This window comes from Mauremys mutica, chromosome 5, assembly GCF_020497125.1.
Source record: "Mauremys mutica isolate MM-2020 ecotype Southern chromosome 5, ASM2049712v1, whole genome shotgun sequence".
NCBI lineage: Eukaryota > Metazoa > Chordata > Testudines > Geoemydidae > Mauremys > Mauremys mutica.
This window is the reverse complement of record NC_059076.1, coordinates 24,842,273-24,860,860: the sequence shown is the minus strand read 5'-3', so window position 1 is coordinate 24,860,860 and position 18,588 is coordinate 24,842,273. Positions and strand designations below refer to the sequence as shown.

The following is an 18,588-nucleotide window of genomic DNA, read 5'->3' as shown; positions in this document are numbered from 1 at the left end:
TTGAGTAGCATTTACTGCATGAGTAGAGTTCTGTTTAGTGCAAAGCTGTAAGAATCTGGCCCTTAGGGTTAAATCCTGCCCTTCTTTAGAGCAAAAAGGGTACCAGCAGCTCCAAACCAACAATCCACAAAAGCCAGCATGCTAGGTGAGGTCAGAGCTGCCTAAACTAGTCAATGGGAGATACTGACCAGAGGCGGGAGTCCTCCCCAATCTGGAAGATAGGAACCTAAATCCAGGAGGCAGAGAGGGGCCTAGCTCTATTTAGTAATCCACAAGTGGGCACCCATTATCTGGAGTCAGTCAGCATAGCTACCTAAGGCATTTCTTGTGGAGATAGTTAGGTACCTGCTTCACACCACCCAGAAACAGCCACTGGAGGAAGTGGAGATGGTGCTACTTTATAAGTTTCAGTCCACTGATTAGAACACTCACTTGGGATGAGGGAGACCCATGTTCAAATCCTCCTTCTCTGCCAGAGGGGGAGAAAGGATTTGAACAGCAGTCTCCCACCTGTCAGAAGAGTGCTCTAACTACTGAGCTATGGAATATTCTGAGGTGGGGCTCCCTCAGTCTCTCTTGCTGAAGCTGTTCCACTGTGGATAAAAAAATGAAAGTGTGATTAGGGCAGGGGAACTGGACCTGGGTAGGTTCCCTAACCACTGAGTCATCGCCCCACCCCTTTTCTGGCCTAATGACTGCTCCACTATGCATAAATACTTAAATAGTCATAGTCTGGGATTTAGGCATCTAAGTGCATTTGTGGTTCCCACGCCGAGTTTTTGCATGCTCTAGACCAGGGGTAGGCAACCTATGGCACGTGTGCCAAAGGCAGGGCCGGCTCCAGGCACCAGCTAAAGAAGCAGGTGCTTGGGGCGGCCACTACCAAGGGGCAGCACTTGGGCCGCTATTGGGGTGGTATGTCCGGGTCTTCAGCGGCAATTCGGCAGTGGGTCCCTCAGTCCCCCTTGGAGCGAACGACCAGCTGCCAAATTGCTGCTGAAGAGTGGAGTGGTGCAATCGCGCTGCCGCGGCTTTTTTTTTTTATTTTGCTGCTTGGGGCGGCAGAAAACCTGGAGCCGGCCCTGGCCAAAGGCGGCACGCGAGCTGATTTTCAGTGGCACTCATACTGCCTGGGTCCTGGCCACCGGTCCGGGGGGATCTTCATTTTAATTTAATTTTAAATAAAGCTTCTTAAACCTTTTAAAAACCTTATTTACTTTAGATTCAATAGTTTAGTTATATATTACAGACTTCTAGAAAGAGGCCTTCTAAAAACATTAAAATGTATTACTGGCACGCGAAACCTTAAATTAGAGTGAATAAATGAAAGACTCCACTTCTGAAAGGTTGCCGACCGCTGCTCTAGACCTTCTCCATCTTCCCATCTCTTATCACCCTCTATCTAGGTACCATGAGTACATTTCTTTTCCATCTGTATTCACCACCTAAATATTTTATGTAGTTTTTGCAATTTTGAACTTTAAAAAAAAAGTTCATTACAATACAAATTTAAATTGTAGTTCTCTTTGTTAATTATTTATTTTATTTTATTTTAGCTGTGTGTTACAATTTTCCTGGGACTAATTGTAGGTGCCATTTTCTTTGGGATAAAAGATGATCTTACCGGTGTGCAAAACAGGTTAGTCAACTCAGGGAGCGAATCTCAACGGGGCTGACAAAACTTTGCTGTTACCATCATAAGATAATGAAAATTTTTGAGGCTGAAAATGAACTTTTCTTGTCTTTTGTGAGATACCATAACTACCACTTTAGAACAAATGCATACCTGTAAATCATAAATTACAAAATAAGCACCGGTCCTGCCATGAGCTCTATGTGGCTAGATCCCTTCACCTGCATGAAGCTCATTGTAGACTCAAGGCCTAAGGACCCATTTCTGCAACCCTCACTCATGTTGTCTACTACCTTGTGCAAGTAGTCCTGGTGAAATCAGTGGGGCTACTTGCATAGTAAGGTACTCTGCACTGCAAGTAAGGGTGGCAGCACTGGATCCTAAGTTTGCAGTGAAAGATTCCTGAAAATTATACAAAATATTCAAAATGCATAACTGTACATTAATCACTTCAACAATTAAACAAACAGTATCTGGAAAGACTTCCCTGAGGTAAAATTCAAGGGCCAAATTTTTCAGACTTTAGTTGCCTGAAGTTAGGCAACTAAAGCCCTGATTCTGCAAGCACTTATACACATGCTTAACTTTACAGAGGTGAACCTAAAAAGGTTACTTTAATGTGTGAATGACTGGGGCCTAAATTTCTATTTGGTACCTAAATAAAAGTGGCCTGATTACCAGAGTGATTGAACATCTGCAACTGTGGGAGCTGTTGGTAGTCAGTACCTCTTAAAATCTGGCTATTTTTATTAAAGTGTCTCAGAATCTGTGTATGCCAGGGGCTTAAATTTGGCATCCATATTTGACAATTTTTGCCTTTCATTTTTGCAGGTAAACCCATCTCCAGTTGCTCATAATTTTCTCAAATTCCTTGTAGACTCAAATTTTTGAACTCATATTTGTGCTCAGTCTGAAGGTGATTTAAACAAAGTATTGAGTAAAGTCAGTCAAATCATTTTTCATTCATTTCATTCTGACAAGCAACAGATGTCACCCACATATTCCAGTCATAAACATTGAACTCAGTTAGCTCAAGATTTGCTAAAGCTTCAGTCTTAGGGCCAAACCTGCTTCCGTTGAAGTTAATGGAAGTTTTACCATTAACTTAACCAGGAGTGGGCTGAGTCTCTTAACTTGTTTAGTAGATCTCACTGAAACTTAAAAAATTATACAACTATGAAGAAAAATGGTTTAGCAGTTTGAATGAAGATGGTTTAAAACTTTTCTACTTGTTTTCCCAAGCCTATTTTAAGGACACATTTATTCAGGATTCATGTGCTAATGACATCTCACTTAATGACGCCTTGCTTCTCTGGTGATAGGTTATTAAATGTTGTGAATTAGTTGAGTAAGCCAACAAGACAAAAAAAGCATAATAAAATATACTTTTTCCATTTATATTTTGTAAAGAAATCTTAGTTATATAAATCCATCCTACAGTTTACACCTTTAAATCTCGACTGAGAAATAAGGAGAGAAACAGACAATTTGTGCATGAATTATGGAGTATGTGGAGTAGCAAAGCACATACTAGTGAATGCCAGTAGTTCTTTGGAAGAGTTTAGACATAGTCTATTATAAAAACTACTGAAACTATATTAAAAATAACTAACTGAATAAAGCACTTATGTAGCTGATTTTATAAGTGTAAATATTTGTTTTACCATAGAATTGGAGCAATGTTCTTCGTGACCACCAACCAGTGTTTCAGCAGCATTTCAGCTATTGAACTTTTTATTGTGGAAAAAAAGATATTTATGTAAGTAAAGCTTGATGTAATGGGTAACACTGCTTATTGTTAGCGATGCTTATTCAACTGCTAGTCTTTTTTGTTGCCTTACTAAACTGTCATTTAGATATGACAATTTAGTTATTCAGACTGGTCAAATTATTCACTGCAAGTAATATTCATTGCAAACATTTTTTTAATCTCGTTTATGAGTTGTTTGCAAACCAATTATCATTTCTTTGGATGGTTTTGTCCATAAATGCTAATAGTTTGGATAAATACTATTCACTTCTGTTACCAGAATCATATGGAGTTGATACTAATTGGATACTTGGAACGTTACAGGCTTTATGAGTCACAAAATGAGAGAATTACATATTTCTGTAAGTTAAATGTATTTTGATGATGTAAGATGTACACTAAAGACTGTGGGCCATACTCTGAGAGGTTTGTGTACAGCAATATGCATGTATATTTGCATATGTAATTATAATGACATCTTATTGGCCATTTGCATGTGTAATTACAGTATGTGCACAAATACAGTCTTATTTTTCCATCTGGAATTGCATGCATGACTTATCAAAACCTGTCCATATGTGAAAATGATTTGATTGCTTTATAATTGATATAATCTGTAATATGTTGTATATATTTCTCTGTTCTAGACATGAATATATCAGTGGGTACTACAGAGTGTCTGCATACTTCATCTCAAAGCTAATGGCTGATCTAATACCCATGAGGACTTTACCAAGTATCATCTTCACCTGTATAATTTATTTCATGTTAGGCAAGTGCCCTATTCACAAGCTGCATTAAAACTAAAAAGAACATTGCTTCAGAACCAACAATGTACACTCATTTTATGCCTCTGTCAATCATTTCAGGTATCCAGGAATCTTCCTTCTTCCACTTAAAAAAAAATCATTTTCTCTGTTTAAACTCCATGTACCAATGTGGCATAATTTCTCTTGCTTGATGAGTGAAATGTCATGAGATTGCCATTGGTGCTGCTATGCAATTTGCTGGACTGGGCACACTTGCAAAGTTTCAAGCATTCGTCATAGTCTGTGATATGTCCCATCTGCACTTTTATTGGAAACGGGTTTAAGCATCATTCCTAGATGGTTCCATCTCGCTAATTTCCATGCCATTATCTTTTCTTTTAGTGACTTTTAATCATTCTAGCACAAAATATTTTTCATTACATTTGGCCCTGCTGATAAAACCCCCTGTAAAAGAAAAGTGTGATTATAAAAACTCAAGCTCCTGGGAACTGATATTAGCCTGCTCTTTTCAGTCGTTTCCCCTGGTAGTAAGGACAATTTTAAAATTGCAGACATCCATTTTAGACCATTCATGCAATTTCAAACACCATGCCTGCTACACATTTCAGGAAGGTCAGATTGAAATATTTAATGGAGCAAGAAATTCAGACAAGAAACTTTCAGTATGTTTCAAAACTTAATAAAGAATTAATAATAAGATGTTAGCAGACCAAGGTGCAGGAACTAGGGGTTCTGGGGGTACTGCTGCACCCCCTGGCTTGAAGTGATTTTCATTATATACAGGTTTACAGCTTAGTTCAATGGCTCTCAGCACCCCCACTATACAAATTGTTCCAGCACCACTGTCAACAGAATGCAAGTACAGAACAAAAATCATCACTTGCTCTAGTCTGAGTTTTTCCCTTAAAGAAACGAGACATTATCGCACTATTAGGATATACAGACTACAGAGAGAATGTTTACATGGCTGTGAAACAGGGGCGATTCAGAAACTAATGCCTAATTTACAGCTGCCAACAACCCCTGACTCATGAGAGTCCCATCCCCAATGGAAACGGGTGAAATATTGGATATTTATTGCATGTGATCTACTGCTGTATGGGGTGAGGCATGAGCTGCTTCTTGTTCAGTTTTTCTGTGGTGATAACTTGAGCCCTTAGTTAATCAGGAAGTCTCCTCCTTTATCTTGGCTTGGCTGAGACATGTTACAGCTTTTTCTCCCTCCATTTCATTGAAAAAGTCCATTACAATCCCCCATCTCCTTCCACAAATACTGTATAAACATCAGTTCTATTCTAGACAAAATCCCTAGTCTTTGTGCCCATGGGAGTCTGAACTTCTTTTCCCCAACTGGCAAGGCATAGGAATTTGGGACACTGATCCTTGGGCCTTGCAGCCAGTGATCCAAAGTGTATGGTGTGGTGGTGTAAAGAGAGCAGATTTCCTTGAATCAATCCTCCCACAAAATTTATTCTAATAAGTGGGGCCAACTACATACATTAAGATAGTACACATTGACTATGGTACAAGTTCTGACAAAATTATACTAACAGCCTTCTTGTTCTGCTCCCTAAGGTTTGAAGCCAAGAGCAGATGCCTTCTTTATAATGATGTTTACTGTTATGATGGTATCCTACACGGCCACTGCTATGGCGCTAGCGATTGCAACAGGACAGAATGTAGTGGCTGTAGCTAATCTACTCATGACCATCTCGTTTGTTTTTATGATTGTGAGTAGCATTATTATGTTTTTATTTATTTAGACGTAAACCCAAGCAACTGTGAAGTTCAGAACCAGATTGAGATCTCAATTTGAATTCTGCAAAAAGATCAAGAATCTGGGGCTTTCATGTTCCACTTTGTCCCAGTACATACATTAACCAAAATTGCAAAGTTCAGGCTTGTTTCTGAACTTCTCTAGAAATTTGGGGTTAAGGTGGGTTTTGGATCTGATGTTCTAGTTAGGGCCAAGTTTAGTGATGAAAATAATTGGGAAGAAGAAGGGAGGGATCATGCCACAGCTAAGAGTGGATGTGGCATGGTGCATGATGCTCCATCTGCTCTGCAACTAGTGCATAGTCCCCTGTAAGACTGTTGCAGCCAGCATGATTTAGAGAGGACCTTAGCTGATCCAGGGCTGGGGGAGCAGAGAAGTGGCTTAGACTCACATTTCCACTGCTCTCCTCACCTGAGCCAAGGATAAAGTCCCTTAAATTATGAGACCACTAACTTACTAACCATCAACAAGGAACCCAACTATCTATTAATAGGCCACATACAAAAGAGATGTGAGTTGGCTGCAGTGCAGTGTGGATAGAAGCATGTCCAGATTTCCACGTGGGGAAACGCCGCATTGGACAGCGATCTCAGGGCCACTTGAGGAAAACTTTTTCCGAACATTCTCGGTGTGGCTCTTCAAAAGTGCCTGTCTGCCTTGTTTTTGTCTAGTTGCCATAGAGAAGCAAAGGCAGAGTTTGGAGAATAGAAAATACAATTTCATATTATAAAAACCGTAGCTTAGCAAAAACCTGATTTGGGGTTCTTCCCTAACAACTAAAAGCATAGTACACCAGCAACCATCCTCTATAGGAGTTTACTTGTGTGTTCTGACTGGAGGATATGAACCCCTTATTATCCTCCACTGTAATATGACCCAGACTTCTGTATAGCATATAGACCTAATGGGAGTTACTTGTGCACATTTGATTAGTAATGGTGACTCTGGGACTTAGATGTTTTATTGTGTCTTTACGGTCTACAGATTTTCTCTGGGTTGTTGGTAAATCTTACAAGCGTCATGTCTTGGCTTTCCTGGCTGCAGTATTTCAGCATCCCTCGATATGGCATGACAGTAAGTGCTATGTTTTCCTGTGCATTGTGTTTAGAAGTATTTGTCAAAATGGACCATCTGAATCTGATGGGAGAAATGAATCCAGGTATCATAGATTAGTGAGTAAAGAGCAAGTTATTTAAACATATGGAAATTAAAACTTGACATGGCATACTTTAGTCAGGTATCATGAGGCATTTATGGATACAGCAGCTAAAAGTGATTGTAAGAGGTTAAGTGTCTCCTATCTGCAAACAGTTCAAATGTGCAGAGATGTGCAGGTATTTAAATAACTATATATCTCAGTTATAACTATATTGGGATACAGTTTGCATAAAACACTATATAAAATGAAATAGTATTGTATTACTTAAAAGAAATTTGCTGTCTTTCACATAGTTGCTTCAGTCACAGAAAATATTTAGCTTTTTTAAAAAAACTGAAAGTGAATAGGTGGAATCATACGAGTAATTGCAGGAGGTGGACTGGATAAGAGTTGGATCTTTTCCATCTCTAACTACTATGATCTTATTTTTAGGAAGCTGAGTCAGTAATGCAGTTATGATGGAAAATATGGAGTCTTTTGAAAGCGCTGGGTTAGACAGCTGCTGTATAGATGACCTCTGTCATATGGGGTGCTGAATAAACTATAGTCTTACATCATGTATACAACTATACTCTTACAACAAAATCAGCTATGCCACTGTTAGAAAAGATGGATTTGTCTGAGATCATAAGCTATGATGCCATAACATTTTTTAAGTTAAATTTGATTTTTAGTAAGTATCTCATCCAGTTGGTTTGTCATCTCTTTAATAGTCATTCAGTTTTTTTCTTTTATCTTAAAAGGCTTTGCAAATTAATGAATTTACTGATCTGAAATTTTGCTCTGGTATCACTAATACAAGTCAGACTGATACGAACTGCACGCGGGTTAGCCAACCGTAAGTATATATTTTGCATTAAAATGAATCCCACTACTGTACAAGGCATCTACAAGACTGCAAGCGTTTTTTTGAGTGCTCGAGAATTTGACATGCATTCACCTCCTACAGTAGGATTCTTTACAGTAATATTTCTTTAGTATTAAGAAAAAAAGCATTTGCGTTTGGTTTTTTCCATTGTATGTGCTAAGATAACATGCTATAGAGGCCATTAGCAAAACAACCAGTAAAGGTATTCATAGCAATATTGATATGCCTTTGTCACTTTGCATTCATTATGTCTATTAAAACAAAAACACTTTCCCCCCCCCCCAACAGCATATCAGGCAACCTTGCAATATCTACTCACCCACTCTCCTCGTAGCCTCTCCTGCTACAAAACTATTAATCATACAACATGAAAAAGAAAATAATAAATTGAAAAGAAAATGATCTCTTATCTTGGGTACTTATATGATCCCCTGACCATAGTATCTGACCACTTCACAGTCTTTAATGTAATTATCCTCACAGCACCACTGTGGGGAAAGGAAGTACTATTATCCTCCATTTTACAGACTGGGGAGGCACAATGGGTATGTCTACACTGCATCTGGGAACAAGCCTCCCAGCCTACATCTATAGACTTGTGCTAGTGGGACTCATGCTAGCATGCTAAAATTAGCTGTGTAGACATTGCACCTGGGTCTCCCAAGCATGGAAGGGAGGCTTGAGAGCCTGAACAAAGCAACATCTACACAGCTAGTTTTAGCGGATTAGTATTAGCAGGGCTTGCGCAAGTCTGTGGACCCGGACTGAAAGGCTCATTCCCAGATGGAGTGTAGACATATCCAGAGAATAAGGCCTGGTCTACACTAGGAAACTAGGGTGGTATAACTATGTCACTCAGGGATGTGAAAAATCCACCCTGATTGAAGCAGTTAAACCAACTTAACCTCCAGTGTAGACAGTGCTAGGTTGATGGGAGAATTCTCCTGTCAACCTAGCCACGCCCCCCCTTGGGGAGGTGGAGTACCTATGCCATCGAGAACCTCTGCCGTTGGGGTAGTTAGTGTCGTCACTGAGGTACTACAGTGGTGCTGAAGCATCACTGAAGCATTTTAAGTATAGATGCACCCTAAGTGACTTACTCAAAGTTGCACAAAAAAGTTTGTGGCAGAACTGGATATTGAATTTGGGCTCTTCAGTCCCAGGTTAGCACCCTACCCACTGGACAACCCTTTCTGGGTAGTTTAAATGTGTGTAAGGTGTTGTAATCTTATCTCAAGTCAATCAAGAGAAGAAAAAATGGAATTTAAATCTTTAGGTTCTGGGGGTCAGGAACTCCTGACATGTGAAATGTCTCCATGCATTTTTCTTAAGACTTGGCTGCTGCAAAAATGCCTTTGTTGTCATGTGGTATTCCAGCTTAAATGAACATAACATAACAGACACCTAACAAAGAATTCACTTTTTAAAATCTCTGTATGTATTTGTAGGTATTGTACCGGAGAAGAATATTTGAAAAGCCAAGGCATTGAGGCAACTTCCTGGGGCCTGTGGCAGAATCATGTGGCTCTTGCATGCATGACATTAATTTTCCTTACAATTAGTTATCTGAAACTGCGCTTCATGAAGAAGTTATCTTAAAACAAAAAAGTGTAAATAAACTGTAATTCACACTGTTTGGATAGTTTTATAAGTTAGAAAACTGACTTGATTTTTAGTTAATAGTACTCTTTTGTATCTTACCTCTTGCCTCAAAATTTAACAAAGTTAACAAAAATCTTCAGCAATACTAAATATTCATTGAAATGCACTTTTTGGAAATGTACAGTATGCCTGAATTTTCTTTATGGTCATGAAATGTACATATCAGTATTCATCTCGTCATTAGACCAATTGTAAAGGCAATTTTTTACTGCATGCTATTTGTTAAAATACAGAACAATTATGAAGTGGTAATAATTAATGGCTCCATCCACAAAGAAAAGGTTCCATGGTTGGACTTATTTTCTTAATTTTGCACATCCAGAGTGATACTCTGACCCCCAAAAAATAATCTATTTTTAAAGTCCTGGAACACTAAGTTAATATTTTAATATTTCCTATTTCCCTCCTCCACACACACTCCACCACATTGTAGTCATCATATTTGCCATGGGCCAGATTTTGCCTGGCCCTTATATGGTTGCATAGTCGGTGGTGAGGTGGGGAAGGCTAAGAAGCTGCCAACCTTTGTGTAGTCTGCATAAGAACTAGGAAGAATTGTAGCCCCTGTGGTTAGTTGGGGCATGCTGGGAGTGTCTTATTCCTTGGGGTGCAGTGCCGCAAAAGGAGAAACAGGCAGAAGGTGAGGTTATGGCTTTGCCCCACCTCTCACATCTGCTCACTGGTCAGATGTAAAATCGGTTTGCATGGCTTCGGTAATGTGGAAATATTTATTGCTGAATACAAACCTTAACTATCATGCATGGGAAAATGTGCATTAAAATATACATGCCAAATATAATGTATGTTTTCTTTGCACAGTGTTTCAGTTAGGAACACAGAAATTACCATGCAGCAACAGACCAGTAATCTACTTTGGTGTCCTAGCTCCACTGTGAGATTTTTTTTAAAGTAATAATTTTTTGGTTATTTTTATTTGTCTTCTGGTTTCTGAGCTCTTAGGGTGAATTTGCTTCATGTTTTCAAGCTTTATTCTGTAACCACGTGGGCTACAAACTTCTTTGAAGTGAGAGCTGAGATTCTCATGTAATCTCTTGATTCCAGCCACTGAGGGTTTAAGGAAAACACTAAGCATCGCCAGACTCATGATCAAATAGTGAAAGCTGGCAACACTGCCTTAATAACATACTACAGCTGTAATACATTAACATGTAGTCTCTACAAGTAAATAAATTATCACTTTATGTTGCATTTTAAATTTCCTTATGTGAAGTACCTCCTGTTTTTGTGTTATCTTTCTCAATGGTGGACAGAAAAGGTTGTGTCTGGGGCTTGAGAACATATGCATTGTCATTAGTGAAGTGTCAGTAAAACACTTTTTGAAAAAATTGAAGAGCCCTTTTATATGCACGTGGGTTGTAATACACTGCAGCATGGTTTTCCCTGAAGTCCTAAAAGCTGGTATCCCGCCATTTTTAATTTTCTTCTCCATGTATTTTCTTTACCGAAATCCTCCCTCTTCTTTATTTTAGGTTACTAGCAAAATAAATCAGGTAAGCTGTAGTTTTAAAATTTCCAAATGTTTCAGACCTTTGTTGTTGACATTAATTCTATTTATATCGTAGCTACTGCTGTTTCCTAAAGTCATGGGGAGAAACCCAGTTAACGTGTGAATTCAAACCATAGTGATGTAACAGATAAAATATAATTACTGTGTATTTTCTACCAAGGCATTTATCAAAAGTATGAAGCCATGTTTCATAACTGATTTTATAACATGGTTCGTAATAGTGTCTGATGGATGCTGGTACAGTGATGGTTCCTCACTGTGCCACTATCCAATATACTGACATTCTGACTAGCATAGAGATCATGCCTGTTTACTTCATTCAATCACAGCAAGTCACTCCTGGAAAGTACAGTCTTTTAGAAACACATTTGTGCATCTGTGAATAAGCTGGTTTCTGAATGGTTGAAATTTTATTTTTAACCTTTTCGGGACATAATGGTCAGTCACACAGCAATGTGAGTGGCTGACACAAATTTTTGGGTGGTAGAACTGATTGTTAGTTATTCATATTATGTATGTTTGTTCCATTAATTAAAATATAAAATGTACCTCTTAACAGTCATTGAACTGATTCCAATAATACTATGTACTATTTGATTCTTGTCTTCCTTCTGACCTGTCACAAAATAAGCTGTTTTGTCACAATCTCCAGTGAGATATCTGAACTGTACAGTATATGCAAATGATATATTCCTGTATAACAGAAGCAAATTTGTATGTAACAGTGATATTTATTATGCAAATCTTCTAAAAATCATCTATCACAGTCAAGGTAAATGACCATCAAAGTAGCCAATAGCTCACCAGAGCCATGGCCTTAAAATCAACAGGTTCCTAAGCAAATGGTTTGTACCATGCTCACAAATAAAGCCTTTATCTGACTGTGCCACTGATTTTAGTGCATTATTTTCCTAGTCCCTCTTTTGTTGTTAGAGCCAACCATTTACACGGGGTTCTTGAAATTGGCATCACACATCTATAACTGGGCAATATTAAAAGGAAAATATTGGATTTTATTGCACAGTTTTCCAGGATAACCACATCGATACCCTTGGCAGAATGTATTTTTATATATAAAAATAAAGCGTCAGTGAATAATGTCGCTGTTTATTTTTAAACTTTTAGGGGGGGGATTTTGATTTCAATGTTGTCAGTTGCACAAGAAGCGCCTGTACTCGACACACTTGCGCTCTCTTCCTCAGGCGCTTTTCTTGAGCGGGGGAGGGGGCACAACAGACGGCGCCAGTGTGCGCGCACGGAGCAGAGAACAAAGGACGAGGCGGCTGCGTCCCTGGCCGGGCCGTTGAAAGGGGCGCGCGCTCCCAGTGGCAGCCGTTAAAGCCGTTACTCTGCACGCGCGGGGGGGGGGGGGGGAGGGGAGAGACAACTGCGCGCGGGCGAGAGGGGCTGCCTGAGAAGTGAGAAGGGGGGAGGGGGATGGGCAGGCGCGAGCCTCCCAAGCCAGGAGCCGCGTCCCAGCCCATCAGCGCGAACCGAGCACCCGCCACCCTACTTCGGCACGTGCCTGCCCGCGCATCCTTCTCCCCTGCCCATTGCTGCGCAGGCCAGTGCGGGGCGGTAGCAGGCGCTTCGCTGCCGCAGGGGCCGGGAGCGGGGCCGGGATCCCAGCAGCAGCTGAAAATCCAGCCACGACTCCCCCGTGAGCCGTGCAAGGTAAGGGTGACGGTAACTGTGCTGCGGGGAGAGGGGTTCAACCCCACTATTACACACCTACTACAGCCCAACCATGTACCACCCCCCTGCACTGCAGCCAGCTCTACACCTACCCGTGTACAACCCCTATCTACACCCTGCTCATATACACCTACACCCCATCCGCACCGCAACCATCTCTACACCTACAGCCCAACCATGTACCACCCCCCATCTACACCCTGCTCATACACACCTACACCCCATCCGCACTGCAACCCTCTACACCTACAGCCCAACCATGTACCACCCCCCATCTACACCCTGCTCATAAACACCTACACCCCATCCGCACTGCAACCCTCTCTACACCTACAGCCCAACCATGTACCACCCCCCATCTACACCCTGCTCATAAACACCTACACCCCATCCGCACCGCAACCATCTCTACACCTACAGCCCAACCATGTACAACCCCTATCTACACCCCGCTCATACACACCTACACCCCATCCGCACTGCAACCCTCTCTACACCTACAGCCCAACCATGTACAACCCCCCATCTACACCCCGCTCATACACACCTACACCCCATCCGCACTGCAACCATCTCTACACCTACACCCCAACCATGTACAACCCGCTCATACACACCTACACCCCATCTGCACCGCAACCTCTATACACCTACAGCCCAACCATGTACAACCCCCTCTGCACCGCAACCAGCTCTACACCTACCCGTGTACAACCCCTATCTACACACCGCTCATAAACACCTACACCCCATCTGCACCGCAACCATCTCTACACCTACAGCCCAACCATGTACAACCCCCCATCTGCACCCTGCTTATACACACCTACACCCCATCTGCACTGCAACCATCTCTACACCTACAGCCCAACCATGTACAACCCGCTCAGACACACCTACACCCCATCTGCACCGCAACCATCTATACACCTACACCCTGACCATGTACAACCTGCTCATACACACCTACACCCCATCTGCACCGCAACCAACTACACCCCACCTCATACATACACATCTACACCCAAACCTTATACAACCCATCTACACCCCATCCAAACCCCTACACCTCCATTTATACCCCACCCCATCCATCCATACTTAAAGTCCCCATCTACACCTACACCCCACCCATACACCTATACCTACCCCCATACACATCTATAACCCAATTTGCACTGCACAAATACATACATCATCCTACCCATACACAACTGCCCCCCCAATTTACATCTACATCCCCCACCCATACACCTCCCCATCTACACCCCAACCACATACAAATATCCTTTCAGAGAAGTGACAGAGAAACTAGATAACCCTCAGTCCCTTTATAGAAATGTTTTTAGTTCTCATTTAAAGTAAAGTTAAACAATAGTAAATATTGTGCAAAAAAATAGTCTGTATGAAAAGCACTTCTGTAAGTACATTATAAATATAAATATATACTCAAATCACTGAGTCTTTATAACTCTTGGTTTGGTTGATTTATTTTTAGTCTTATTACCCTTTCATTTCTTTACATTGATTTTATAAATCTATACCTCCCCCACATACAATCTAATATTTTTTGTCTGTAACTGTGTGACACTTACAAACATAGTCATTGCACTGAACATTATGTTGTCTAAATCATTAATAAGGCCCTACCAAATTCAGGGTCCATTTTGGTCAATTTCATGGCCAGAGGGTTTTAAAATTGGTCAATTTCACAATTTCAGTTGTTTACATCTTGAAATTTTATGGTGTTGTAACCATGGGGGTCCCAACTCAAAAAGGCACTGTGGGGGGACTTTGCAAATTTGTTGTAAGGGTGTCGCAGGATTGCTACCCTCACTTCCATGCTGCCTTCACAGTTGGGCTCTGAAGGCAGCAGCAGTGGAGCTTCCTGAAGAGGGAGGAGGCTCCTGGAGGTGGAGAGGAGTCTGATCTCCCCATTCTGCTAGATGTGCCCCAGCCAGGAGCTCCTATCTGCTAGTCTGCACAGGCTGGAGAGGGACAGGACTTGCTCTTCCCCTGCACAGCTCCTTGTCGGGGGAGATCAGACCCACCTCTGGGTACTTCCCCTGGCTGCGGGAAGCTCCATGGCTGGGCAGCAACCCCAGTGCTTCCTGCAGCTGGAGGAGGTTCCTGCAGGCATCTCCCCCTTGCTGTTGGGAGCACCAAAACTGAGGGTTTATAGCTGCTAGTACCTGCCAGTGGTGGATTAACACAGGGGCCCTGGCCAATTTCTGGGTCCCTGGAAAAATGGGCACCCTGAGCCCTGGCAGAATCCTTGGTGGTGGAAGCCCCAAGCCCAGCTCTGGGCTGCCTCTGGTGGTGGGTCTGATCTCCCTACTGAGAGCGGCAGTGCAGGGGAAAGACAACTGTCCCGGCCCAGCCCGGCCTGGACTAGGAGCCTCTGGTTGGTGCGCTCCCGGCAGCACGGGGAGATCAGATTTCATGGGGAATGACTTATTTCACAGTTCGTGACATATTTTTCACTGCCGTGAAATTGATAGGGCCCGAGTTATTAAGTATAATATAAAAGTGGACAAAGTTAGCCATAATACAGGTGTGGTACTTGTCTTGTCTCTTTGTAGGCTCTTGTTTGCATTATATTCAAGTTACAATATGAAAAAGCAAAATATTGTATCTTGTTTAGTAAAGACTGAAAGTTCTGCTGTTGCCTTCTTTCCAGATATGTAACTTTATGGAGATGATTTGTTCATTGGTGGGTTCAAAAACTGAGTAATGCTTTGAGGAAAAGGCTAACAGGTAAATAGTAGTTTGAAGGAATTGGGCTTTATTTAAAAAAAAAAAAGACATAATAGTGTCAGGAGGTATTTATATGTCATTTCTCGGATAATGGCATTCAATTTTGGTATGCTGTGGTTGACTGAAATCTTCCTGTTATTATATAGTTGTTTTTTTTAAAAGAGGAATTAATAGGATATGAGAATGTCATGAATGTTACCATACATGTAGGTTTCTTCCACAACAAAACATTAAAATTATATTTTAACTACTTGTTTCTATTGATTTTTTTATTGTGAATAAAAAAAATTAAAAATAGTAACTTTTACTATAATTATTTTTGTTATAAACAGCAGAAACATCCTTCCAGAATGACAGAGAACCAGCCACACAGCAGTATTCAGATATCAGAACCAAGTACCAATGGCTTCCCCTGGAGAAAACTGTCCTCTATAGAAAAGCCAAAGTTTCCTGCAGAAGCCACTGTGACCTTTCACAACATCTGCTACAGAGTGAAAGTGAAGAGTGGCTTTTTATATTGTCAAAAAGCCGTTCCTAAGCAAATTTTGAAAGATATCAAGTATGTATTTAAAAAAGGTCTAGCGTATGTTGTTTGTTTTCTTTTTCATACAACTTAGTCAACAACCTCATGTCAACATCCATCAGATAGATTCAGGAATGATTGATAAAATGACTGTAAAAACCCAGTTTTTGAATTCACACTTTATATGTTAACTTTAGTATAAGTTTATAAAACAGAATTAATGTGATATTGATACATTTAATACATGAGGTTTACAACATCAGTTGTGTGTTATTTAAACTTAATGCTGTACTGATATATTATTACTTTTCTAAATGTTGTATAATAATTTGAAAGAAAAAAAGTGAAGAAATTATCTGAACTGGTAGTTTAGAACCCTTATATAGAAGCGTTGACAGTTCAGTTGTAATTTGTGATTCATATTGAAATTCTGATGTATTTGAGAGTTTGAAAATCACTTTCCAGATGCTTAACTCAAGGCCTACCTTAGTTCTGATGGCAAAGAGATGTCTAATCACGTTTGTGTGCAAGTCACCAGTTTGTAGGCATAAACTGTAAATTCTCAGGAAAAATGTGTATAGGTATGCAATTGGACCTGAACTTTGGGAGAAAAAGAGAAGCTAAAAGTGTGGGGTTTTTGTTTTTTAATTTGTTAGTCTCTAACGTGCCACAAAGACTCCTCCTTGTTTTTTGCTGATGCAGATTAACACATCTACCACTCTGAAATATAATTTAGTATTTCAAAACTAAAAATACTTGCTAGAAGATCATTAAATTTTTTATAATTTTGTTATTTCACATAGCTGAGGAACATCACCAGTTCCCAAAGGATTTGATTTTTACAATACCACACACACACACAAAAAAAGGCCTTCAAATTAAGTGAATTAATCTACAAATAGAACCATGTATTCAGGAAGTGTTGCTTTTGTTTGCAGTGGGATTATGAGACCAGGTCTTAACGCAATTTTGGGACCCACTGGCAGTGGCAAATCTTCGTAAGTATTGAAGCAATGAAAGGACTTGTTTTATGTTATCCATATTCATCACGTGGAAAAACCATGCCAAACAGAAAATGTGCCTGCATAATTATAGTACGGATGATTAGGAACACAAGAGCCAAGTGTTCAAATTGGCTTCAACCCAAATTCTTAATATGCCCCAAACTGTATCTTTATCACCCAAACGACAATTCAGATTTCCATGCTCAAAAATAAAGTATCTGGAGTTCAGCTACTTGATTTAGGAGTACAAACTAAATTTGTGATGTAAATCTAAATTTTGGAACCTTTTCCAGCTGGCATAAATTGCAGTAGCTAATAGGCTGCTCAAACCTTTGCCAAGGCCAGCACAAAAGCTTCCTAAAAATCAGGGAGCCCTAACTCTGACAGTCCCACCTCTGCTTATTGAGTGAGCAGATCTTGTCACAGGAGAAAAGCTGGGCTTGCATTTCAGCATCAAAATTGTGCGCACAACACATTTTGTTAACTGGATTTGTATGCCAAATTTATCTTCTACCTACTCCACTGTTCAAAGATTTCCTCTTCAGAACCCTTTTGGGAGCCTGATTTTTCTTTTTCTAGGCTATTAGATATCTTAGCTGCAAGGAAAGATCCTCACGGGCTCTCTGGAGAGATTTTGATAAATGGAGCTCCTCGGCCTGCCAATTTTAAATGCATCTCTGGATATGTGGTACAGGTAAATGAGCCTGCAGTTACTGTCTGCCTTTACTGTTTTAACTTCCCTCCAGAGAGAGAGGGACAATCTGGATTAAAACTAACCACTAATTGATTCATACAGACCTGTGATGAGAATTATGGTATAAAATTTATTGACAAAAGAACCTGATACAAAATGTAGAAACCAGTGTAGTGTTTCTTACTCTTTTTCTAGTGTCCCATTTTTTGATATTTTTTTTTCTATCGTAAACAAACACCTCATGTGACATTTGATAGTTTTTCAATTTTCTACTACACTTTGGTTATTATACTGGATCTGACTGAATTTCACCTGAATTTGAATTTATTTTCATTGGCCTCAAAGACTACAATAAGATGTTAAAAACAAAGAAAATCTTCTCTTATTTTCAACCCAATTGTTATGTTTCTAATTGTTGCTGAAAATTTGCAGGAAAATGACCTGCAGTTAGAATCATAGAATATTAGGGTTGGAAGAGACCTCAGGAGGTCATCTAGTCCAACCCCCTGCTCAAAGCAGGACCAACACCAACTAAATCATCCCAGCCAGGGCTTTCTCAAGCCGGGCCTTAAAAACCTCTAAGAATGGAGATTCCATCATCTCCCTAGGTAACCCATTCCAGTGCTTCACCACCCCCCTAGTAAAATAGCGTTTCCTTATATCCAATCTAGACCTCCCCCACTGCAACTTGAGACCATTGCTTCTTGTTCTGTCATCAGCCACCACTGAGAACAGCCTAGCTCCATCCTCTTTGGAACCCCCTTTCAG

At 40.4% G+C, this 18,588-nt stretch overlaps 2 protein-coding genes across 8 annotated transcripts in view; both read left to right on the top strand.

Moving 5' to 3' along the window:
• Positions 1 to 12,245, top strand: part of LOC123370704 (broad substrate specificity ATP-binding cassette transporter ABCG2-like) — a 36,727-nt gene extending 24,482 nt beyond the window's left edge. For all 4 annotated transcript variants that reach the window (XM_045017423.1, XM_045017422.1, XM_045017424.1 and 1 more), the window contains 7 exons: positions 1,557 to 1,639; positions 3,303 to 3,392; positions 4,031 to 4,155; positions 5,729 to 5,883; positions 6,915 to 7,004; positions 7,833 to 7,927; positions 9,406 to 12,245. In XM_045017423.1, the coding sequence (XP_044873358.1) occupies positions 1,557 to 1,639; positions 3,303 to 3,392; positions 4,031 to 4,155; positions 5,729 to 5,883; positions 6,915 to 7,004; positions 7,833 to 7,927; positions 9,406 to 9,556 (789 nt within the window). In that variant the 3' untranslated portion in view covers positions 9,557 to 12,245. The remainder of the gene's footprint in view (positions 1 to 1,556; positions 1,640 to 3,302; positions 3,393 to 4,030; positions 4,156 to 5,728; positions 5,884 to 6,914; positions 7,005 to 7,832; positions 7,928 to 9,405) is intronic.
• Positions 12,246 to 12,547: 302 nt separating this feature from the next.
• LOC123370703 (broad substrate specificity ATP-binding cassette transporter ABCG2-like) overlaps positions 12,548 to 18,588 on the top strand; it is a 33,032-nt gene continuing 26,991 nt past the window's right edge. For 3 of the 4 annotated variants that reach the window (XM_045017420.1, XM_045017417.1, XM_045017419.1), the window contains exons 1-4: positions 12,548 to 12,821; positions 15,932 to 16,158; positions 17,061 to 17,120; positions 17,706 to 17,820. In XM_045017420.1, coding sequence (XP_044873355.1) covers positions 12,585 to 12,821; positions 15,932 to 16,158; positions 17,061 to 17,120; positions 17,706 to 17,820 — 639 coding nt within the window. In that variant the 5' untranslated portion in view covers positions 12,548 to 12,584. Of the gene's footprint in view, positions 12,822 to 15,522; positions 15,600 to 15,931; positions 16,159 to 17,060; positions 17,121 to 17,705; positions 17,821 to 18,588 lie in introns of all 4 variants that reach the window. The other variant, XM_045017421.1, reaches the window with a different exon arrangement.